General features: G+C 52.4%; 1 protein-coding gene across 1 annotated transcript; it reads right to left on the minus strand.

Annotated features, from left to right (window-relative positions):
• Window positions 1-8,254: 8,254 nt before the first annotated feature.
• On the minus strand, window positions 8,255-20,210 carry copz1 (COPI coat complex subunit zeta 1). The gene is made up of 9 exons (XM_042344358.1): window positions 20,159-20,210; window positions 16,277-16,345; window positions 14,825-14,906; window positions 13,938-14,029; window positions 13,107-13,162; window positions 12,206-12,283; window positions 11,637-11,688; window positions 10,347-10,385; window positions 8,255-9,592 (listed from the first exon to the last, which is right to left on the minus strand). Exons 1-9 carry the CDS (start codon window positions 20,183-20,185, stop codon window positions 9,545-9,547), a joined length of 543 nt encoding a protein of 180 aa, XP_042200292.1. The 5' UTR covers window positions 20,186-20,210; the 3' UTR covers window positions 8,255-9,544.
• Between the last annotated feature and the right edge of the window lie 3,641 nt (window positions 20,211-23,851).

Below are 23,851 nucleotides of genomic sequence, written 5' to 3' on the forward strand. Positions count from 1 at the left end.
TCATCCCCTCCCTACCTCATTTAGATCACACCTGAAGACCTTCCTCTTCGTCATTGCTTACGGTCACCTCCTCCCTCCCTCCCTCCCTCCCTCCATCCCTCCCTCCCTCCCTCCCTCCCTCGGTTACGCCACCGTTAAGCGCTACGAGACGCCATCCCGTGCGAAGAGCGCTGTGTTACAGCGGGTCGTCCTGGTGTCTCGGACCCCGCGAGAGGAAACGGGAGGAGAGAGACCATCGTCCCTCTGGTTCTGGTTTCGAGGTTGGATTAAAGTCTGTGAGAGGCAGAAGCACCGCCATTAATCACTGCCTCGCAGGTCGCTAACTACGCAGTATTTGCAGCTCTGTGTAAATTCGGAGACACTTAATTAACGTTGGTTTTTTTTACTGGTTCCTCATTAAAGAATTATCTTTCAACGTCGCAGATGGGAGTCCTTTGCTATTTTTGGCCCTCGCTCTTCGCAAACCGTCCCGGTCGACAGATCGCGTGTTGCGCGCGTGCGTGCGTGGGTGCGCGTGTGAGTGTGTGCGTGCGTGTCTGTGTGTGTTTGTGTGTGTGTGTGTGTGTGTGCGTGTGTGTGCGGGAGTGCATGTGTGTATGTGTGTGTGCGTGGGTCTGTGTGTGTGAGTGTATGCGTGTGTGTATGTGTGTGTGCGTATGTGTGTGTGTGAGTGTATGCGTGTGTGTATGTGTATGTGTGTGTGTGTGAGTGTGCACAGCAGCGTCCCCACAAACATTGGTGGATTGAGTGACCATATTTTTTTTGGGGGGTTGGGGGGGGGTGGGGAGGGGTTATTACCCCCCGAAAGTGATCCACCAATCGACTAACAATCAGGTTCCTACTTACTGCTGGAAAACAGCGTGTATGTGTGTGTATGGTGTGTGTGTGTGTGTGTGTGTGTGGTGTATGTGTGGTGTGTATGGTGTGTGTGTGTGTGTGTGTGTATGTGTATGTGTGTGTGTGTGTCTGTATCTGTGTGTGTGTCTGCATCTGTGTCTGTGTCTGTGTGTGTGTGTGTGTGTGTGTCTGTGTCTGTGTGTGTGTGTATGGAGTAAGAAAACTTGCCTAAGGACTCGCCCGGGAATCAAACCCAGGTCCTCTCGCTTGCGAGGCGAGGCGAGGGGATGGGGGGTGGGGATGGGGTGGGGGGGGGGGGGGGGGGAAGACTCGAAAAATTTCGAGAAATGTTCCAGAGAGCGAGTGGGTATTTGCTTCCTGTCTCCACACCAGTGATTTATTGGGGGTAGAGGGGGGGAGGCAGAGAGTGGGGGGCGGTTTGGGGGGGGTGGGTGGTTGGCGGATGGTGGGGGGGGGGCGAGAGAAGTCAGCAAACAGCGGGACACGTTTGAGAAAATTGCAGAGAACAAAATCGCTTCCAATTTTAAGAGCGCTGTTAAACACAGCTGCCGGGACTTTATGTGTTCTGCTCACATGGGTTTCATTACAGGGGTTGATGGCCTAGTCATTCATTAGGAGTAAATATTACATATTAACTGGGACCTCATCGGACTCCATCCCCCCCCCCCCACCCACCCACCACCCTCTCTCTCTCTCTGCCTCACACGCACACACACACACACACAAACCAGCCCCACACACCCCCCACCCCCCCCACTCCAGTTAGATTCCTTGGTCGTTCCGCTCCACTAAGTTTCTCTGCTTCCCTCTCGGCACGTTAGGACATCGTAAGAAGTTAGAGAGCAAACCCTCGCGGTTGCCAAACTTCTGTTCCGCAGAGAATTGATGGGAACGAACCCGAGAGAGAGAGAGAGAGTGGAGGGGGAGGAGAGAAGGAGTGGGGAGGGGGGGGGGGTTGGCGGAAAATAAAAGGCTTTAAAGTGAGTCAAGAGAACAGAACGACCCAGTGATGGAGTCAAGCGCAAAGCTTTAATCTGCGTCGTCGCTGTTGTTCTGTGCTCCGCAGTGCATGTGGTTTCGCCCCAATGGCCATAAGTGAGATCATGAGCCTCATTGCTATTCAGGACCCGGTTCCATCCAAAACACAACGTAACTCAATCAAAGCAACCGGTTAACAGAAAGCGGGTCCCAACCTGCACTGACCTCTCTCTGTTGTTGTCTATGACTTTGTTTTATCATCATCGTAAGCTCTTCAAGGTGATAGGGTTTGAGACACAGTAAAGCTCCCTCTACACTGTGCGTCCACACTCCCAGGTCAGGGTTAGAGACACAGTAACGCTCCCTCTACACTGTGTGTCCACACTCCCAGGTCAGGGTTAGAGACACAGTAACGCTCCTCTACACTGTGTGTCCACACTCCCAGGTCAGGGTTAGAGACACAGTGAAGCTCCCTCTACACTGTGTGTCCACACTCCCAGGTCAGGGTTAGAGACACAGTGAAGCTCCTCTACACTGTGTGTCCACACTCCCGGGTCAGGGTTAGAGACAGTAAAGCTCCTCTACACTGTGTGTCCACACTCCCGGGTCAGGGTTAGAGACTCAGTAACACTCCCTCTACACTGTGTGTCCACACTCCCGGGTCAGGGTTAGAGACAGTAAAGCTCCTCTACGCTGTGTGTCCACACTCCCGGGTCAGGGTTAGAGACACAGTAAAGTTTCTTGATTCTGGATCAATGTTAAGGGTTAAACCCACCGAGACTTGTCAGGATGTTTAGGATTCTTTTAAAGATGTTTTTAGGACAGAAAGGGACCGGCCATGTCTTTTTGAGGCCAATTGGAGGAGCCCGTGAGTGTGACTGCCCCTCGTGGCAGCTAATGGGAGATGGGGCAAAGGGGTGAGTTTCACTGCTGGCTTTACACACGCTCACACTCACACTCAAATGCACTCACACTTGCACTCGCTCACACTCACTCAAACACACACACACACTTGCATTTACACGGCGCCCTTCACACAGGGCAGCGTCTTGGAGCGATTAACACTGACTGAGCTGATTAATAATAATAATCCTGACATTTGACACAGCGCCTTATCACGTCGTCGAGACGTCTGAAAGCGCTTCACAGGATACACTGTAAAGTGAAGTGACTGTGTGTTTGTGGGCTTGACGCTGAGCCGAGGAAAGAGGGAAGGTGACCATAGGCATGGTTGAAGAGATATGCATGCACATACACATACACACACACATACACACACACATACACTTACATACATACGCATACACACACACACATATATATATACACATTCTGGAGTGCACGGCCTGAAAGGTCGGTGGCAACAGATTCAATAACAACTATCAAAAGAGAATTAAATAGGCACTCGAAAAGGAAAACTTGCAGGGCTGTGGGGTAAGAGCGGGGAGTGGGGCTAGTTGGGGTGAGAGTGGGGGAGTGGGGCTAGTTGGGGTGAGAGTGGGGAGTGGGCTAGTTGGGATAAGAGTGGGGGAGTGGGGCTAGTTGGGGTACGAACGGGGGAATGGGACTGGTGGCTCTTCCAAAGAGCTGGCATAGGCGCGATGGGCTGAATGGCCTCCTTCTGTGCTGTAAGATTCTGTGATTCTCTGTACACGTGCATTCAGCCACACACAGATTCTCTCCTTGCAATAAATCTGCCCCAGGTTCTGATCTGACCCCTTGGCCCCCCCATCCTCCACCCCCAAAAATGCTGCCCCTTGTCCCACCTCCATCGGCCGTGTGGACCCTCATCATTCGCGCTCCCCCCGGGTTTGCGAAGGCCAATAGTTGCCCTTGAGATTCCCAGTGTGACGCGGTGAGTGTGACCCTTGAGATTGCCACTCAGCTCTGTTAACCCTACAACCAAAGCCCTAACGGGGAGGGGGTTCCTGGCTGGACAGGCAGCGGGAAAGCTTAGCCAGAAGCGCTCTCTCTCTCTCTCTCCCTCTCTCTCAATGGCCAAGCTATGTGGGTTTAGCTGGTTAGACTCCAGCAATTACCCCAACGCACACTCTGGGCTCCCCCTCCAAACCTTGGCTCTCGCCAACCTCTGCCTAATACTCTCCGGAATTAGGTGAGCAGAGGGACGTCCCTCGAGAGAGAGAGAGAGAGAGAGAGAGAGAGCGCATTCCATTCTGGGGTTTCCAGGTGTATGTGGGATGCGGGGAATCCTCAGTTGGGTTTGGAGACCCTCAAGCAACGGTGATGGGTTTCTGCGTGTGTCAGACCCAAAAAAAACACACTCGTCGCCCCGAAACCCTGGAACTCTCTCTCTCAATCCCTTCCCCTCGGCCCCTTCCCTTCCCTCCTCCACTCCCTCCCCCCCCCTCTCCCCCCCCACCTCTCTCCTCTCCCCACTTTCAAATCTCGTCTAGAGACCTTCCTTTTTTGACCGTGTTTACGGTCACCTCCCCCACCTGCCCCCCGCCCCCACCCCCCCCCCCCTCTCTCTCTCTCTCTCTCTCTCTCCGGCTGTCAAGCGCTCCGGGACGCTACCCCGCGTGAAAGGGGGGGGGGGTGATATAAATGCAAGTTGTTGTTGTTCCAACGACATGGTAAAGGCTCTGTAACGAACACAAGGATGAATTTTATCCTCGAGGGTTGGAGGGTGCGGCGCGAGGTGGCGCCCTCCAGCAGCTGCACTGAGCAACAGCAGCCGCCGTCCTCGATCGAGAGAGAGAGAGAGAGAGGGAGAGAGAGGGGCAAATTTAAACCGGTTTTTCTCAGTGAATCTCACTGTAAACTGGACAGAGCAGACTGAAGGCTCTCCGCTTTGCCCCAATCCCCGCAGCAGCAAACAGCCTCTCGTTTCAGCATCGGAATCTGCTTGGAATTTTCTTGATGATTATTATTATTATTATTCGCATTCGTACTCGAGGAGTCCTGTAGCTCAGGTGGGGGGGGGGGGGGGGTGTAGGGGGGTTAGAGACCTCGCCTCGCCAAGCGAGAGGACCTGGGTTTAATTTCCTTACTCCACGCACACGCCTTATAATAAACCCTCAGGAAAAAAAATGGTAATAAAATTGGTCGCTCCAAACCGCGACTGTTTGCGGGGACGCTACTGTGCGCATTTGCCTGCCGTGTCTCGCCCTCAAAGCACGCAGTCACTACGCTTGACAGTATGTTCTGAGAAGCGCTTTGAGACGTCTCGAAGGCTGTATCAAACGCGAGGATTATTATTATTATTGTTATTATATTTTCCCGTTCGTTATTTGAGAGACGACGTGTGCAGATGTCAAGTCGACAGCACTGAAATGTCTCGAGGAGCTTTACGGTACATTGCTGGGAAGGCAGAGAAAGCCACGCAACAGATTATCGGCCGGGACACCGGAATAAAACTCCCTTTTCCTTTCCAATAACCCAATAATAATAATAATAATAATATTCCGCGCATCTGATACAGCTCTTTATCGCATCCAATGCCTTGGGACGTCCTCCCGATGTGAAAGGCGCAATTCGAGTGTCATTCTGTTGCTGTCGCTGTCGTTGAGAACGTCCAAAAGCGCTTCACAGGATATACTGTAAAGTGTAGTGGCTGTGTATTTTGGGAAGCGCTTCGAGACGTCTCCAACCACGTGATAAGGCGCTGAAATAAACAAACAAACAAACAAACAAACAAATAACTACTAATAATAAATTGGTCACTGAAATTCACGGCTGATTGTGGGGACGCTGCTGTGTGCAATTGGCTGCCGGGGTTCGCCCGCAAAATACACAGTCACTGCACTTTACAGTATGTTCCGGGAAGCGCTTTGAGACGTCTCGAAGCCGCGATAGTTGATGCTATTACGGAGTCGGTCCGTGTGATCTCCGGGGATGTTGCGGATGAAAGTGAAGTGAATGTGACTGACCATTAGAGGTCACCAAACACCGCACATTTTTCTGAGCTGACGGTGGAAGGTGTCTCACAAGCCATCGATCTCTCTCCTGGAACCACAGAGGTTCTTTACAGCACAAAAGGCAGACGTTCGGATCATCTGTGCTGAGCCAACTCCATTAACACCAATCCCAGCTCCACCATTCCAAAGCTCCGGCTCATTCGGAGCTCCGCCGCCCGCAGACTGACCCGGATCAAACTCCGTCTCCCCCCATCTCGCCAGCTCCGGCCCGGGCTCCCCATCACCCAACGGATCGACTTCAGGATCCTCTCCCACTCGTGTTCAAACCCCTTCACTCCCCGGCACCTCCCTCCCTCCCTCCCTCTCGGACCTCCTCGCTCCCCCCAATCCACCACCCGGTGTCACCAGCACCGACCGGCCTCCTGCTCGTTCCCTCGTGCCCTCCGCCCCCACCATCGGAGGTCGCGCTTTCAGCTGCTAAGCCCCGAAACTCTGGAACGCTCTCCCTCAGCCCCTCCGCCTCGCCCCCTCACTGCCCTCTTTCAAGTCCCGCCTGAAAGCCCTTCCTCTTCGACCATGTTTAAGAACCACCTCCCCCTTCGGCTCGGAGTCAGGCTCCGCCACTGTTAAGCTCTGAGACGCTGCCCTGTGTGGAGAGTGCTGTATAAGTTCAGGTTGTTGTTGTTGCTGTTACCTTACAGCACAGAAGGAGGCCATTCGGCCCACCGCGCCTGTGCCGGCTCTGTGCCCAATCAGTCCCACTCCCCCCGCTCTTTCCCCACATCCTCGCAAGCTTTTCCTTTTCAAGTCCCTGTCCAGTTCCCTATCGAAAGTTGCTAATGAGTTTGTTTCACACCAGTCTTCCAGGCCGTGCGTTCCAGACAGTAACGGCTCTCCGTGTAAAAATGTTTCTCCTCATCCAACCGTAGCCCAAAGCTAACTCCCTTTTGGGTTCTTATCTCGTTCCCACATCCTTAACCGCTCTGCGGACCAGTCACTGGGGGCAGGGAATCCTCCCCCTCAGCACTGTTAACCCCACAGCCAAAGCCCTAACTAACGGGGAGGGTGGTCTTGGCTGGACAGGAAAGCTTGGCCAGACGGCGCTCTCCCTCTCTCTCCCAATGGCCGAGCTATGTGTGGGTTTAGCTGGTTAGACTCCAGCAGTTATCCCAACACACACTCTGGGCTCCCCCCCCACCCCAAGTCTTGGCTCTCGCCCAACCTGCGCCTAATACTCTGTGGAATTAGGCGAGCAGGGGGCGTCCTCCAGGGGGAGGGGGAGAGAGAGAAAGAGAGAGAGAGAGAGAGAGAGCGTATTCCATTCCAACAATCACTCTCTGGGGTTTCCATGTGTAGAGTTTCTTCCGTGGTGTCCTGTGCGCAAATCGTCCAGATACGTGCACTAATACCTCCTGGCTATGTGGCGGCCTTGCTGTGCTGAAATTGGTTGCTTTGTCTTGCTACAAAAAACAGTCACTACACTTCACGGCCATTGATGCGAATCAGTGGTTTCTTTTGACGAGGAAACTCACAGACGGGTAAGAACCTTCAGGAGGGTAACGTACGTCTCCGAGTGCTTAACTTGGGGAGTCCGGTAGCGTACAGCGCTCGCCTCGCAAAGCGAGAGACCTGGGTTCGATTCCCGGTGGGGCCAAATGTTGGGCAAGTTTCCTCACTCCACACAAACCCCTGATAATAACCTCTCAAGATAAAAAATAATAATAAATTGGTCACTTGAATCCATGACACTACAGTCACTACACTTTGCAGTATATTCCGTGAAGCGCTTTGAGAGGAGACGTCTCGAAGACGCGATCAGGTGCTGTATCAAATGCGAGGGTTATTATTATTATTATTATTATTAAGTGACGGAACACGATGCTGAGCTGGGGGGAGGGCGGGGATGTGACCGTAAAAGGTCTAAAAGAGGGGAAGGAGGGGGCGAGGGGGATGGTTTTGGGGGGGGGTGTGGGGTGGGGGAAGAGAGGTCCAAAGTTTCGAGGTAGAGTGGCTGAAAGCGTGGCCCCTGATGGTGGAGCGGAGGGGACGAGGTATAAGCAGATACCACAACAATCCCACCTTAGTGGTGGCTTCCAAATTCCCGAGCGTCGATGGTTGGGAGTGAGGGACGGGGAGGGCATTGAGGAGGGAAATGGATGGACTCCAGGGGGCCGTGAGAGAGAGCATCCTCTGCTCTGTGGATGGTTGGAGCAGCCGTCATCTTCCTCAATCCCCCCCCGACCTGTAGGTGTTGACTTGGGAGCCAGGATTCCTCCAAGAGACTCGACATCTTCATGTGCGAGACGAAGAGCGAGCAGCGAGACACAGACGTGCACCATCCATTCTCTCACCCCCACCACCCCCCACACATACGGGGTCCACTATCCACCCCCACCCCCCCAGCACACGCAACTGTCCCATCTTTTCACACGCACCACACACACACACACACACAGTCACTTCACGGCTGCAGCTTCACATGTCCCCCCCCCCCCCCCAACCCCAAGACACGACTGAAGGCCCAGGACCGAGTCCGTGCGTTGATGCTTCAATCACAAGTGATTTATTTTGGTCAATTTTCGGGAGATCGTTACACGTTAAGAGACGAGACGAGAGGAGAGGACGAGACCTTCACGTCGCCCCGGGGCGGAGGTGAACCTATCGCAGCGAACGTGTGGCTGTGCTCAGCCCCGAGGTTAATGCTGGAGAGACAGAGCGAGAGAGAGAGAGAGAGAGAGAGCGCGAGGCTGAGCTCCCGAGCCCTGGCTTTAGCCCGGACGTGTCCGTGCGTTTGATACGCCGCCTTCTCACGTCTTTCGAGATGTCTCGAAGAGCTTTGAGGTGTCCCGCGATATACAGGGGTTCGTGCTCAATGCCACCTTGGTAAAAAGGGGGGCGGTGTGTGGGGGGAGAAAGGGGGTCAATACCCCCTCGGGGAGCTCGGCACAACCCTTGACGTCTGTCGGCAGATGGCGACGGGGAGCAGTGCTCCCGAGTGGTGGGGATCGGAACAGTTCAGGTGGGACAAGGTGGACAGCCAGTGTCAAGCCTGGGGGAAAACAAGGGGGGGGGATGGGGGTAATGCTCCCCTCTCTCCTCCCCCACCCTCCCCTTTAAGAGCACCTTCCCCACCCTTCTTTAAGAGCGAGCACCTTTCGGTGACAACCCACTGAGCTGCCCACAACACAGCTCCCCCCCCACCCCCAACCCCTCCACCCCCTCCAAACACTGACCCAGCGAAGAAAGCCCCGTTCCTCCTCTCTCCCCCCACCACCGCCCATCCTCAAATCAAACAAGGCATCAATCTCCCGATTACTGGACTGGACCGAGCTTGGGAATCGGAAGTCCCTGGGAAAGCTCATCGACCCAAAACGTTGACTCACTTTCCTCTCTCCATAGATGCTGCCTGACCTGCTGAGCGTCTGTAGGGACTTGCTGGCGTTTTCTGTTACCCATTGGATTTGCAGAATTAATGTGGAATTCGACCCCCCCCCACCACCCCGTAGAGCTTAGTGGGAGAGAGAGAGAGAGAGAGAGAGAATATTGGAGTAAAGTATTCCCAACGGAAATAGCAGGAAGGAGCGAGGATCCTGCTTCTCTCAGTGCTTTGGGAAACGTCCCTGAATTGGAGATTTGGGGGGGGTGGGAAGATGCAATCTACCATCTTGCCTTAGAACCCCCCCACCCCCACCCCCCCACCCTCACCCCCTCTGAACAGTGCATATTACAACCACAGTTTACATTTTCTTAGAAAGTCATTACAATGCAGAATGGAATATCGGAGAGAAAGAAAGAGAGAGAGTGAGAGGAATGTTTGAGGGATGGGTGTCCTATCGGAGTAGAGACCATTTGATCTGCTCCTTGGCTGATTGAAGGACCTGAAGGGGAACACAAAGAGGAGGGAGATAAGCGTGTGAACTGATTCAAAAACTCCCGCTGACCTTATCCTCACCGCCATGTTATTTTAATTAAAAGAATAATAATAATGTGGTCACTCAAACCACGACTGCTTGCGGGGACGCCGCTGTGCGCAATTGGCTGCCGCGTTTCGCCCACAAGATAAAACAGTCACTCCACTTTATGGTATATTCTGTGAAGCGCTTTGAGACGTCGCGAAGATGTTATAAGGCGCTGTGTCAAATGCAAGGATTATTATTATTATTATTATATAACTGCATGTTGTTGTTCCTGCGAGAGGTTCCGATCACCCTAACACCCAGATGCACCCACCTCACAAGGTCTCAGCTCAAAGACCGGTCACGGGCAGGGAATCCTCCCCCTCATCTCCCGGTAACTCTGCAAGCCAAAGCCCTAAGCAGTAGGGTGGTCCTAACTGGACTAGCAGCAGGAAAGCTTAGCCAGACAGAGAGCTTAGCCTCTCTCCCCCCCACTGCACCCTCCGCCTCGCCCCCCCCCCCCCCCCCCCCCCCCCCTGCACCCCTCTTTTAGATCACGACTGAAGTCCTTCCTCTTTGCCTGTGTTTACAGTCACCTCTCCCCACAACCCCCCCCCCCCCCACCCCCACCACCCTCCCACCGGCTCAGCGTTGGGCTGAGCCATTGTCGAGCGTTCCCGTGACGCTGCCCAGCGCGAAGGGCGGTGTTTAAACGCGAGCTGTCGCTGTGCCGTACCTGAGCCACCGTTTGTTCCGTCAGAGGGACGTCGTCAGCCTGTGGAGATGAGGAGACATTTAAATGCACGGCACGTGCTCCCCAGGCCCCAGCAAGCACCCGTCCTCCAGACGAGACGTTAAACCGAGGTCCCGTCCGGCTGGTCGGGTGGGGGTTAAAAGATCTCCCGCGACGCTATTCGGAAAGAGAAGGGACTTTCTCTCTCTCTCTCTCTCTCCCCCCCAGTGTCCTGGCTGACAATCCCCTAAATAAATTTGGTCACTCACTCCACGGCTGTTTTGTGGGGACACTGCTGTGTGCAAACTGCCTGCCGTGATTCGCTCACAAAATACACAGTCACTACACTTTACAGTTTCATGTGAAGCCAGGCCAGTTAGGGGTGAAATCAGGGGTAGTTTTTCACCCAAAGGGCAGTGGGAATCTCTCTCTCTCTCTCTCTCCCCCAAAAGGCTGTGGGTTATGGCTGGATCCAGTTACATTGTCCAGACGGGGGGGGGGGGAGAGATGTTTGTCAGGTCAGGGGATCAGGGGATACGGGGCAAAGGGGGGTAATTGGAGTCGAGATACAGATCAGCCGTGATCTTATAGAATGGTGGAACAGGCTTGAAGGGCTGAATGGCCTCCTCCTGTTGCTACGTTTCTAAGGGCTTTGAGACTTCTCGACGACGTGATAAGGTGCTATATCAAATGCAAGGATTATTATTATTATTATTACTATTATTATTATTAAGTACCTCATCGTTCCAACACCAGCTACTCCCCAGACCTCTCGCTCCTCCGGGCTCAGGGAGACAGAGGATTCGATAACAACTTTCAAAAGGGAATTAAATAGGTTCTTGAAGAGGAAAAATATGCAGGGCTATGGGGAGAGTGTGGGGGAGTGGGACTAGTTGGGGTAAGGGGGGGGGGGGGGAGTGGCGCTAGTTGGGGTAAGGTCGGGGGGGAGTGGGACTAGTTGGGGTAAGAGCGGGGAGAGTGGGACTAATTGGGGTGGGGGGGGGAATGGGACTAGTTGGGGAGAGAGTGGGACTAGTTGGGGTAAGAGCTGGGGAGAGAGTGGGACTAATTGGTGGCTCTTCCAAAGAGCCAGCACAGGCACGATGGGCTGAATGGCCTCCTTCTGTGCTGAAAGGTTCCATGGTTCTATGAAAGGGTTTTCAGGAGAATGGCCAACTCAATTCAAGGGAGATTTTCCCCAGACTTTCCCCTATAATTCTGCCCCCACCCCACCGCCCCCCCACCTCACCCCGACCTTCAAAACAGTTGGAACCACAAATCAAGCGCTCTTACTCTCAATGCCACTCGCTGTACCACCTGCTGAGGATCGCTTTCCAGAATAACCCTGTAAAACAGTGAGGAAAAGGTTTCCTTTGGGAGTTGGACGTAATTCGCCCTCTCGCCTCTGAGTCAGAGGGTCGTGGGTTCAAGTTTATATCCTGTATCTCAGTATATTCTGTGAAGCACTTTGAGACATTTCAAAGACGTGCTGTGCGCAATTGGCTGCCGCGTTTGCCAACAAATATACAGTCAATTCACTTTACAGTGTGTTCTGTGAAGAGCTTTGGGACGTCCTCCCGACGTGAAAAGCGCTATGTCAAATGCAAGGATTATTATTATTATATCCTGTATCTCAGTATATTCCGTGAAGCACTTTGAGACATCTCAAAGACGTGCTGTGCGCAATTGGCTGCCGCGTTTGGCCCGCAAAATACAGTCACTACACTTTACCGTATGAAGCGCTTTCAGACGTCTCGAAGACGTGATAAGGCGCAGTATCAAACGCAAGGAATATTATTATTATTATGGTCAAGCCTCTCCCCAAATCCCTTAACGGTGACAGAGTGCGATTGCTGACGTACCCCCCATCCACAATCTCGTCGATCGCCAGAAACAGCCCCTCCATATTGTCCAGTAGTGCTCGCTTCTCCACGTTTTTCCTGCCAAAAAAAAAATGTTTTACCGACTCACTTTAACGGTAGGTGTGCAAGAGTGCGATTCCGTGGACGTGCCTATGAGCAAGGCATCTGTGTGTACGTGGGTGTGTGCGTGTGTGTGTACACGCGGGCGAGAGCACGTGTGGTGGGCGTGTGTGTGAGAGCGCGAGTGAGCGAGCGAGCATGGGAATGCAAGGTGAACAGCTGCACAACACACGATGAAGGCAGGCACTTGGCAGACATCAGGTTAAACTTGCCTATTTCTCGTCCCAGAGCCCTTTCCCGCCGCTTACGCTCAATTTTCTTAACGGGGCCTGTGTTCACAGGCTCCAATGGCTTCCTATCGCCAAATGGGTCAATCTCAAGATCCTCACACTTGTCTTCAAATCCCTTCGCTCCCTGGCCCCTCCCTTGCTCTCCGACCGGCTTACCCCCCGCAACCCACAACCCGTTGCCTCGGCCCAGCTCTCTCCGGGCTCCTGCTTGTCCCTCGTGCGCCCCCCACTCCACCACCGGCGGTCACGCTTACAGCTACTACACCCCGAAACTCTGGAACACTCTCAGTCAATCCCCTCTTCACCTTGCCTCCTCCTTCCCCATCCGCGCCTGAAGACTTTCCACTTCGACCGTGCTTAAGAACCACCGTCACCCCTCCCCACCCCAGGCTCGGAGTCGTGCTCCAACACTGTCAAGCGCTCCGGGACGCTACCCTGTGCGAGGGGGCGCTGTGTAAATGTAAATTGGTGTTGCACGGCAAGCACAGCCTCAAACGAGGCACAAACTTCCGACATTGCAATAATTCCCTGCTCACACTGCAGAGTCTTACCTCAACATCTGGCTCAGGGAATCAAAAAGGCAATTCAGTACAGCCACCAGCATCAACTGCACGAGAGAGAGAGAGAGAGAGAGAGAGAAGAAGGGGGGAGAGGAATATTATATATTAGATATTTCAATCCTGGCTATTTTTGGAGCTATCAAAAGGTCCAGAGATTTTAGTTTGAGGAGATAGAGAAATAATCCTCTCAGTCCAATTGTGCTGAGAATATTAACTCTTTTGAAAGAGCGCATTTTTGCGTAGCCCGACATCTCATCGTGATTTGATAATAATAATCCTTGCCTGTTATCGCGTCTTCGAGACGCCTAGAAGCGCTTCACAGGATACACTGTAAAATTCTTCCCCTCACCCCCACCAGCAACGGCTCCCATACCAATAATCCTTGCGTTTGACGCAGCGCCTTATCACGTCTTTGTGACGTCTCAAAGCGCTTCACAGGACACGCTGTAAAGCGAGTTGACCGTATATCTTGTGGGCGACCGCGGCAGCCGATTGCGCACAGCAGCGTCCCCACAAACAGTCGTGGTTTGAGTGACCAAATTATTATTATTATTTATTTATTTATTTATTTATGTATTTTGTTTTGAAGGGATTGTTACCCCCGGAATAGCGATCCGCCAATCGACTCTTAACACCCGGGTTCCTACTTACTGTTGGGGAAACAGAGGCGTGTGTGTGGAGTAAGGAAACTGACTTAGGGTTTCACCCCGTCTCAACCGGGGAATCGAACCCGGGTCCTCTCTCTCTTGCGAGCGCTCTAACCACTACTCTACCGGACTCTGTTTATAGTTATTACCAACCACGTTAACCTCACTTACTTACCTCATTCTCATGAGAGCTGCCAATTACGTAGAAATACAAGTCGATGTTGCTCTTGTATACGACTGTCATCCCGTCCAGCAGGGCGATTTCACCTGGAGCAACAAGGCAGGTAATTCACGCACAAACCAGAGTCTCAGGCGGCTTTCTCCTTCACTCCCTCAGCTTGTGTCTTGCGCTGCGCTGAGTGAGCTACGCCAGTCACCAGCAGAGCTCACCCACCCCACTCTCTCAATAAGACACGCGTGAAGCCACGGTGTAAAGGGGAAGCAAGGGAACCTTTAAAACGTCTGACACGGACCAACAACCCAATGGAGCGGGTTTGACAGGTTCAATGGCCCCCTTTCCTCACGGAAGGAGCTATGCAAATGTAATTTTGTTGTTGTTTTTGTTCCCGTCCCCTAGCCTAGAGTTGATTTTACTTATTCCATGGTTAATTCTCCCCCCACCCACCCCCCCACCACCCCTCACTCCCACCAGCAACGGCTCCCGTGACAATAACCCTTGCATTTGACACAGCGCCTTATCACGTCTTCGAGACGTCTCAAAGCGCTTCACAGGACACGCTGTAAAGCGAGTTGACCGCATATTTTGTGGGCGAAACGCGGCAGCCGATTGCGCACAGCAGCGTCCCCACAAACAGTCGTGGATTGAGTGACCAAGTTATGATTATTATTATTTATTTGTGTGTTTATTTTTTTGAAGGGATTATTACCCCTGGAATAGCGATCCGCCAATCGACTTAACAACCGGGTTCCTAGTTACTGCTGGGTAAACCGAGGCGTGTGGAGTAAGGAAACGTGCCGAACGTTTCGCCCTGACGGGAACCCAGGTCACGCAAACACAGAATCTGAGCCCCACTCGAGAGAGAGAGAGGAGCCATGACTTACTATCCGTCCGGTGGGTCTTGTTGAATATGTTCTTCTCAAGCACCTTCTGCTCTTTGACTGACGGGTACGTCTCATCGTAGTACTGGGCAGGGGGAGAACGAACAGCGTGTAAGTGGATCACGATCGCTCTGAGATGCTCACAAAACCAAAGGCAAAATAAGGCAGACGTTGGAAATCTGAAATAAAAGCAGGAGTCGCTGGGAACAAACATGCTGCAGCATCTATGGAGAGAGGAAAGTGAGTTAATGTTTCAGGTCGATGACATCGACCTGAAACATTAACTCACTTTCCTCTCTCCATAGATGCTGCCTGACCCGCTGCGTGTTCCCATCGACTCCTGGTTTTATTTCAGGCTCCACAGTCACTTCGCTGCTGTGAAGGGATTTAACGCCCCCTGATAACAGAGGGAGTTTTTTTTTTTTTACAGACAGATTTGGGGGAACAGGGATTGCCTTCACATAAATAGCCTTTGGGGCCATAATGGGTCTAATAACAGCATTGAAAAAGGAAGTGGTTTAACCCACAAGGAAAAATTTTTCCGTGCGGCGCAGAGGTCCAGTTGGGGGAAGAGAGGGACTGGGATCAGATCAGGTGATTACAGTGAGCAAGCCAGCAGCACACGGGCGGAATCAGATGAACGAGATGGCTTCTTTCCGCGCTGAAAGCCTTCTGTGACTGAAGGGGACCCACGATTGAGTTAGAAAGGTTCCCTTAACTAATTTGTGCGATTGCCAGGTCGAGCGCAGCACCGAAGCGTCTCGAAGCGCTTCCCCGGTGATTGCCGCCGAGGGCAGTGACTGCATTTGTCGAGTAAAGCGTCGGGACGATTTGATCGCAAGTTCCCGCAAAGCAAGCGAACGTCCCTTGTACTGAAAGGATCGGTGACCAGGACGCAGGGAGAGAGAAACCCCTGACTCTTTTCCTGTTGCATCACGGGATCTTTAACACCTGGAAGTGTAGCTCAGTCCTGTAGCTCAGTGGTTAGAGCGCTCGCTTTGCAAGTGAGAGACCTGAGTTCAATTCCAGGCAGAGGGTGAAACCTCGGGCAAGTTTCCTTACTCCACACAGAGCCTAATAATAATCCCTCCAAAACAAAAAAATAATAAATTGGTCATTTTCAACCTACGACTGTTTGTGGGACATTGCTGTGAGCAATTGGCCGCCGCGTTCGCCCACAAATATACAGTCAATTCACTTTGCAGTGTGTTCTGTGAAGCGCTTTGGGACGTCCTCCCGACGTGAAAAGCGCTATATCAAATGCAAGGATTATTATTATTATTATTAAGGCAAGACCGCCAACAACACAGCAGTCCGCCAGCGTCACTGTGATCCTAATGTGAGGCTTTGAACTTTTAAGCGCACACTTGAGACTGCTCCTGACTGAACCGGGCCGACAAGCGACAGCGATATCACACGTGCAGTAGAACGCCAGTAAGAACGCGGGGACAGTACCTTGGCGAACAGTCTCTCACCGTCGTTGTCCAGGATGAGGATGGCTTTCACCGTGTACAGGGAAGGTTCCTGCAAAGACATTCCAGCCAGCGTTAGTCCTCGTCTCCCCGAGGCATCCACCAGCCCACGCACTTACATTAACCCAGAAACTAGACCAGATCGAAGGCTCTAATCTGTGATAGTGATGGAAGCAGGTATCGTGGCCGTTTCCGAACACAATACAATACAAAATGACATTTACACGTTGGGAGGACGTCCCAGGGCGCTGGACAGTCGGGGATTTGGACTCGACCCCACAAGGACAGCCGTTCGTTCTGTTTGCTACGTTTGGAAGAACGGCTAATTGTGATGATTTGAAGTGGGTTTGAGGATCAATTCGATCCCAGTATTAAACTCCAGCTCACATCTCCAGGCCAGAGCTGGGGGGGAGGTGGGGGAAGGAGAGTAGAGAGAAACGAGACCTTGTATAACCCATCAACACTCAATCCCTGTTCATCTTCCGGAATCTTCACAACGTCACGTGGCGATGGCAATCTCGAGTCAAAGTTCTGTGATGCACTGACTTCCATTAGCTACAGCCTGAGTGTATGACAGAACTTCAGCTTGGGAGCCAGTCTCTCTTCAGCCTTGGGGGTGGGAGGGGGTGGGGGAAACTTTGCTCCGGAGACCGGGGGGCAGGGGGGGTTGTGGGTGGCGTAGACATTCACTTTATCTCACCAGCAAGGCACACGCAGTTACATAGCCCACAGACCTTTTCACAATGGGAGGACATCTCAAAGCGCTTCACATCACACAGCTGGCCAGGTGTCCTTGCTAGGAGCGGAGTGAGGGAGAGGGTAGGGGAGGAAAGGTGATCAGACAACCACGAGGCTGTGGATCGACGAGTCAGTGAGGAATGCTTGCTTTACGGATCACAATTCCTGTTTTCTCCTGCAGGCAGGAGCTGCAAAGCTGCTGGGCAATGCCAGTGTAGTACGCACGGTATAACACACAGACCAGATTAGCCGAGTCTATTTTTAGGTTGAAATACTAAGACATTCAAGCGCTGAAAGACTGCACATTGCTGTGGACCGCAGACTGGGAGACACCCAGTAAGGTCAATATGGAAATATTCCAACGAAAATGGCTTCGTAGTCACGTCAAGCGAGCGGGGTGAGAAGCAAGCAACAAGGTGTCTGTGTTTTTATCGTCCTTTCCACCTCGAGCAGTGCTTCACGTTCATCAATGTAACGCTCAGCGGTCTCGTAACGAGATGCTGTCTTGCGCGAAGGCCGCTATATAAACTATATGTTGTTGTCGACTGAACATTACTCCTGGCACCTCCCTACCTGCTTTCTCCCCAAACTCCACTACCCGCTGGCTCTGCTCGGCTGGCTCTGACCTCCTGCGCGTCCCTCGTCCCCAGCAATTTCAGCCACTACACCCCCAAAGCTTTTAAACGCTCTCCTCCAATCCCTCCGCCTCGCCCCATCCTTCCCCTCTTTTAAGATCACAACCGAAGAAGACCTTCGTCTTCGACCGTGCTTACAGTCACCTCCTCACTCCCCCCACTTGGCTTCAGGCTCAGCTACTGTTAATCGCTCCAAGACACTGCCCCAATGAAGGCCATTGTGTAAATGGGAGTCGTCGTTGTGTGGTGACCATTTACTCTAGACAAACTCGGCTGATCAAAAGTCTAATGAATCGGCCGCTCATCTCACTGTTGACTGTGGGACAGTTATGGTGAGGCTCCCAACCCCAGCTCAGGTGCAAAAGTATGGGATGCCATCCTGATGTAAAAGAATGTATATATTTTGCCCACAAAATCCGCAGTCAATTGGCTTTACAGTGTATTCTGTGAAACGCTTTGCGACGTCTCAACGCTGTGATAATGCGCTGCTCGCCCTAATCCAAGCAACAATAATAATAATAATCCTAGCGTTTGATATAGCGCCTCACCACATCGTTGAGACATCTCAGAGCGCTTCGCAGGATATACTGTAAAGTGAATTGGCTGAATTTTGTGGGCAAAACCCTGTAACAGGGATCGTTTCGAGTTTAAAAGAAGTCGCCTCTTATCAGAACACAAGTCAGCCAACCATTCCGTGAATAGCGCTCGGATTCTCTAGGAATGCCGAAATGTACGGCAACAACTTGCATTCATATAGCGCCCTTCATGCGGGCTAGCGTCCCGGAGCGTTTGAAAGGCGCAAAGGGATGAAGCATAGTCCGATCAATCAGTTGCTCAAAAGCCCGTGGGAATAACGGGATGGCCTCTTTCCATTCTTGCGCCACGTATCCAATTTAATGTAGTTCGCAACTCACGCTATTCCGTGCCAGAAGCCACAAAAACAGATCAATCGCCCGCAGAGGTCTTGAATTACAAGAGAACTTGCTGCGCGGCTCAAATCGCCATCGACTGTAGTGACTGCACTTTTCGTAAGCAACCGATTTGCATGCAGCAACGATCCGCGAATAGTCATGAAGTGAATGCCAGATGTTTACCACGTGTGTGTGTGTGTGTGGGGGGGGGGGAGATTGTCGACCAGGGGACACCGAGAAAGACAAACTCCCTTCTCTCCCCTCCCCCAGACAGCCCCTCAGGACGTTCAACGTCCACCTGAACAGTGCACAGACGAGGGGGCCGTTGGGGGGAAGACAGCTTGGTTAAACTCTTTCCCCAAAGAACGGCACCGCCGACAATGAGGTGCTCTCTCTCTCTCCCCCCAGCATCGCACTGGCGCATCAGCCAGGACTGTGAGCTCAAGAGTCACTGAGGAGGGGGGACAAGTGGGGGAAGAGTGTAGAAGAGGAGGGAGGAACCTCCACCAAGCCTGAACCACCCCCAAACCCAGAGTGCAAGTGCCTGAGCCACAGGCTGACAGTTTTATAGGTAGGGGTGGGAGTGGGATTGAGGGATGGAGAGGGAGTGGGATTGAGGGATGGGGAGGGAGTGGGATTGAGGGATGGGGGGGAGTAAGATTGACGGATGGGGGGTGGGATTGAGGGATGGGGAGGGAGTGGGATTGAGGGATGGGGGGGAGTAAGATTGAGGGTTGGGGGTGGGATTGAGGGATGGGGGAGTGGGATTGAGGGATGAGATTGAGGGATGGGGGTTGGGATTGAGGGATGGGATTGAGGGATGGGATTGAGGGATGGGGGTGGGGGAGTGTGATTGAGGGATGGGGAGGGAGTGGGATTGAGGGATGGGGGGGAGTGGGATTGAGGGATGGGGGGAGAGGGATTGAGGGATGGGGGGGAGAGGGATTGAGGGATGGGGGGGAGAGGGATTGAGGGATGGGGGGAGAGGGATTGAGGGATGGGGGAGAGGGATTGAGGGATGGGGGGAGAGGGATTGAGGGATGGGGGGGAGAGGGATTGAGGGATGGGGGGAGAGGGATTGAGGGATGGGGGGAGAGGGATTGAGGGATGGGGGAGAGGGATTGAGGGATGGGGGGGGAGAGGGATTGAGGGATGGGGGGGGGAGAGGGATCGAGGGATTGAGGGATGGGATTGAGGGATGGGGGTGGAGAGGGATTGAGGGATGGAGGGGGGGATTAGGGAGAGAGAGAGGTTGTCATTTATTAAGAGATCAACAGGACAGGGAAGTAGCTCCAACCCCCTCTCCCAGCTGGTCCTCTCCCTCCCTCCCTCCCTCCCTCCATCCCCCCCATCCTGCCCTCCCACTCCCGGGCTGAGGTGGTTACTCGAGCCCGAGGCTTTGGCAGCAGAGGCCGAGTGGGAGTAGGCCTCGGCTCGGCTGGGTGGGGGTCCCGGGCGGGGAAGCAGCGGGGCTGGCGCCTGGGGCGGTGCGCTGGCGGGAGGAGGTGGCGGGGAGGCCGGGGAGAGGGACTGGCGAGGCCGGCGGCGGGCGGGTAAGAGCCGGGGCAGCGCCTCACTAACCAGCAGCAGCGCCTCCATCTTGCGCATCCCTGTCGACGTGGAGGCGGCACGAGGGGGCGGGGCCGGCCTCAGCCAATCGCGCGTCGCCGGCTGCTGTCAGTCACCCCGTCCGACCAATCAGCGGCCGCCCTGCCCGATCCCGGGTCCCGCCCGCCACCGCGGTCGCGTCACTCACACGGACCTGTCCAATCAGCGGCCGCCGCACCCGCCGCGACCCGCCCACCGGGTGCGCTGCCAATCACCTGGCCGCCAGCTGTCAATCAAACGTCTGACCTGTCAATCACTGCTCAGTTGTCTCCTCCCCCTCTCCAGTCAGTGATAGTAATAAAATAATAATAATAATAATAATAATAATAATCCTTGCATTTGATATAGCGCTTTTCACGTCGGGAGGACGTCCAAAAGCGCTTCACAGAACACACTGTAAAGTGAATTGACTGTATATTTGTGGGCGAACGCGGCAGCCAATTGCGCACAGCAATGTCCCACAAACAGTCGTGGATTGAAAATGACCAATTTATTATTGTTTTGGTTTTGGAGGGATTATTATTAGGCTCTGTGTGGAGTAAGGAAACTTGGCCCAAGGTTTCGCCCTCTGCCTGGAATTGAACTCAGGTCTCTCACTTGCAAAGCGAGTGCTCTAACCACTGAGCTACAGGACTCCGCTAATATTCCTTGCACTGGATACTGCGGCTCATCACGTCGCCGCAACGTCTCAAAGCGCTTCGCCGAGTAAGGCGCAGTGACTGTGTATTTCGTGGGAGAAACGGGACAGCCGATTGGGCACAGCAGCGTCCCCACAAACAGTCACGTTTCGAGTGACCAAATTATTATTATTATTTTATTTATTATTTGGGGCGTGGAGGGAGGAGGGTGGGAGGTATCATTACCCCAGGAAAAGCGATCCGCCAACCGACTAACAACCGGGCTCCCACTTACTGCCGGGTAAACGGAGGCGTGTGGAGTGAGGAAACTTGCGTAAGGTTTTGCCCTGCCCGGGAGTCGAACCCGGGTCCTCTCGCTTTAACCGCTATGCTACAGAACTCCACAAACCAGCAGGATCTGATATACTGTAAAGTGTAGTGACTGTGTATACAGTGGGTGAAACGAGGCAGCCAGCGATTTTTCGCTTCACGGCGTCCAGCAGCGAGTTCCACCTTCTCACTGGGCCCCTCTACGTGAAGCCATTCCTCCAAGAATCCCTGCATGGTTGAAGAGGCGTAGGAAGGTGGAGGGATTGTGATGGAGAGGTCCAGATAATAGAGATTGCGAGGCCGAGGCATTTGGGAGAGGAAAATTCCAAAGATCGGGGACTTCTTCAGACTAATATTGGTGTAGTGAAGGTATCTTTCAGTTCCTTCCTGAGACCAGTCTGTCAGTACGTCAGCCTGGCTCAGTGGTTGCACTCTCATCTCTGAGTCAGAAGGTCATGGTTTCAAGCCCCACGTTGACACTTATTAAACCGAGGTCCCGTCTGTCTGTTTCGGTCAAGGTTGAAGATCCCGTGGTGCTATTCGAAAAGGGAAGGGGGTTTCTCTCTCCCACTGTCCTGGACAACCATCCCCCAAATAAAAAAATAAAATTGGTCACTCGCTCAATGACTCTTTGTTGAACACCGCCTGGCGGAAAACTGGCTGCCGCGTTTCGCCCGCAAAATACACTGTCAAACCATTTTACCGTATATCCTGTGAAGCGCTTTGAGACGTCTCGACAACGTGATAAGGCGCTGTATTATTATTATTATTATTCTCAATAGCTGTAAAATGATCGATGCCTCTTAATCATTTCTTCGGGGAAATACAGTCATTGGGGTAAGTCCGCGGCGGGGAATTCTGAATCAAAAAGTTGCAGAGCTCCTTTCTGGGTAACCAAAAAAACTCGTGATACCATTACAATGTTTAATAAGTCTTCAGAGAAATGATGGTACTTTTTTTTAGATAATAGGGTAGATATCACAACGTTTTAGTCACCTTGTATTTTCAAGTAAAAATTGCCTTTTCGTGAAGAAGAAGAAGAATAAGAAGAAGGACATTGTCTTCTCTGTCGAGATAATGTGTGGTTTTCCGCACAAAATATTTATTGCATAACTAGTAGGAAGTTTAACAGAACTTACAAGCAAGCTGCGTTTCACAATCATTCGAAACTATACAGTAGGGGCAGCGGGTGGTAATGAGATCTGTGCCCCCCCCCCTCATCTCAGTACTATGAGAGAGCGGGTTATAATACCCACAGGGTCAACACAGGGTAGGAGGAAAGACCTAAAATAATAATAAATAATAATAATAATAATAATCCTTGCATTTGATACAGCGCCTTATCACGTCATTGAGACGACTCAAAGCGCTTCCCTGTAAAGTGTAGTGACCGTGTATTTTGTGGGTGAAACACGGCAGCCAATTGCGCACAGCAGCGTCCCCACAAACAGTGGTGGATTGAGTGACCGATTTCAAAAAAAAAAAAAATGTTTTTAAGGGATTATTACCTCTGGAAAGCCAATCGACTAACAACCGGATTCCTATTTACCGCGGGGTAAACAGAGGCGCGCGTGTGGAGAAAGTTAAACTTGCCCAAGGTTTCGCCCTGCGCCGGGAAACATTCCGAGGTCCAGGTTGACTCTTTGTCTCTGTCCTCCATTTGGATTGCAAACACCACTTGTGCTCTCAGTGACTCAAACGGGTAAATCCACTGACTCTCCCACAAACAGCTATAAATTGTAATGACTGATTTTGTCTGGGGATTGTTGGCCGGATATTCCCCCTTCTTTTCCAATAGCTCTGTGGGATCTTTAACGTCCACCCGGTTTAATATTTGAACCACCGAAGGACTGTGCCCACCAACAATGTGGGCACTCCCCCTGGCACTGGGCTGGAGTGTTAGCCTAGAACGAGAGCTCAAAGACCCTGATGTGGGGCTCGAATCCACAGCCTCTTGCCCCACCGGGGAGAGTGGGCGAGGGAATGAGCCAGGTCTCACTTGTTCATTCATGCCTTGCATTTAAACACAGCGCCTTATCGCGTCGTTGAGACGTCTCAAAGTGCTTCACAGGTTATACCATAAAATGTAGTGACTGTGCATTTTGTGGGCGGAACGTGCCAGGCAATTGCGTACAGCAGCGTCGCGCAATCAGTCGTGGAGTGAGTGACCCGTTTTATCTAAGGGATTGTTGGCCAGGATATAGGGTGGGGGGGTGGGGGGGTGGGGGCGAGGGGCGGGGAGGGAAGGGGTTGAGAGAAACATCTCTCATCCCCCCCGCGAGACGTTAACGTCTGATCCGAAGTTCAATTTGTCATAAAGTTAATAGTAAAACAAACTGGGAATGAAATGGACCCAGAGACTATGTCCCCAATAGGTGTGGCCAACTGTTCATCCATCCTTTATTGTGACACGACTGGAGAGGGAAGTGAAAGCACTATTTTCAGAAATTATTGGGGATTTGAAATCCTCCTTGAAATGTTCCTCATCTCACTCAAGACCTAATAACTGAACTTTTATCATTTTCTCTTCCCCCCCACACCCTTGTTTCGTTGGTTCACCCTTCAGTGTCTATTCGTGTGAGATAATAAAACTGGCCTCGGAGTTCGAGGCAGAATCTTATATCTAATAATAAACCTTGCATTCAGTATAGTACCTACAGCATTAAAAGGTCTGAAAAGACTTCACAGTATTCACTGTTGAGTTTTAGGGACTGTGTGT

The sequence above is a fragment of the Callorhinchus milii genome, unplaced genomic scaffold (genome assembly GCF_018977255.1).
Source record: "Callorhinchus milii isolate IMCB2004 unplaced genomic scaffold, IMCB_Cmil_1.0 Scaffold27, whole genome shotgun sequence".
NCBI classification, from domain to species: Eukaryota; Metazoa; Chordata; class Chondrichthyes; order Chimaeriformes; family Callorhinchidae; genus Callorhinchus; species Callorhinchus milii.

Excerpts from the sequence above, each read along its gene's own strand:
- copz1 (XM_042344358.1), bottom strand. The coding sequence starts at position 20,185 with ATGCGCAAGATGGAGGCGCTGCTGCTG. Across the intron at positions 14,907-16,276 it reads GTGAGAGACTGTTCGCCAAG|TACTACGATGAGACGTACCC; the intron begins GTACTGTCCCCG and ends CCCCCTGCCCAG. Across the intron at positions 12,284-13,106 it reads TCCCTGAGCCAGATGTTGAG|GAAAAACGTGGAGAAGCGAG; the intron begins GTAAGACTCTGC and ends TTTTTTTGGCAG.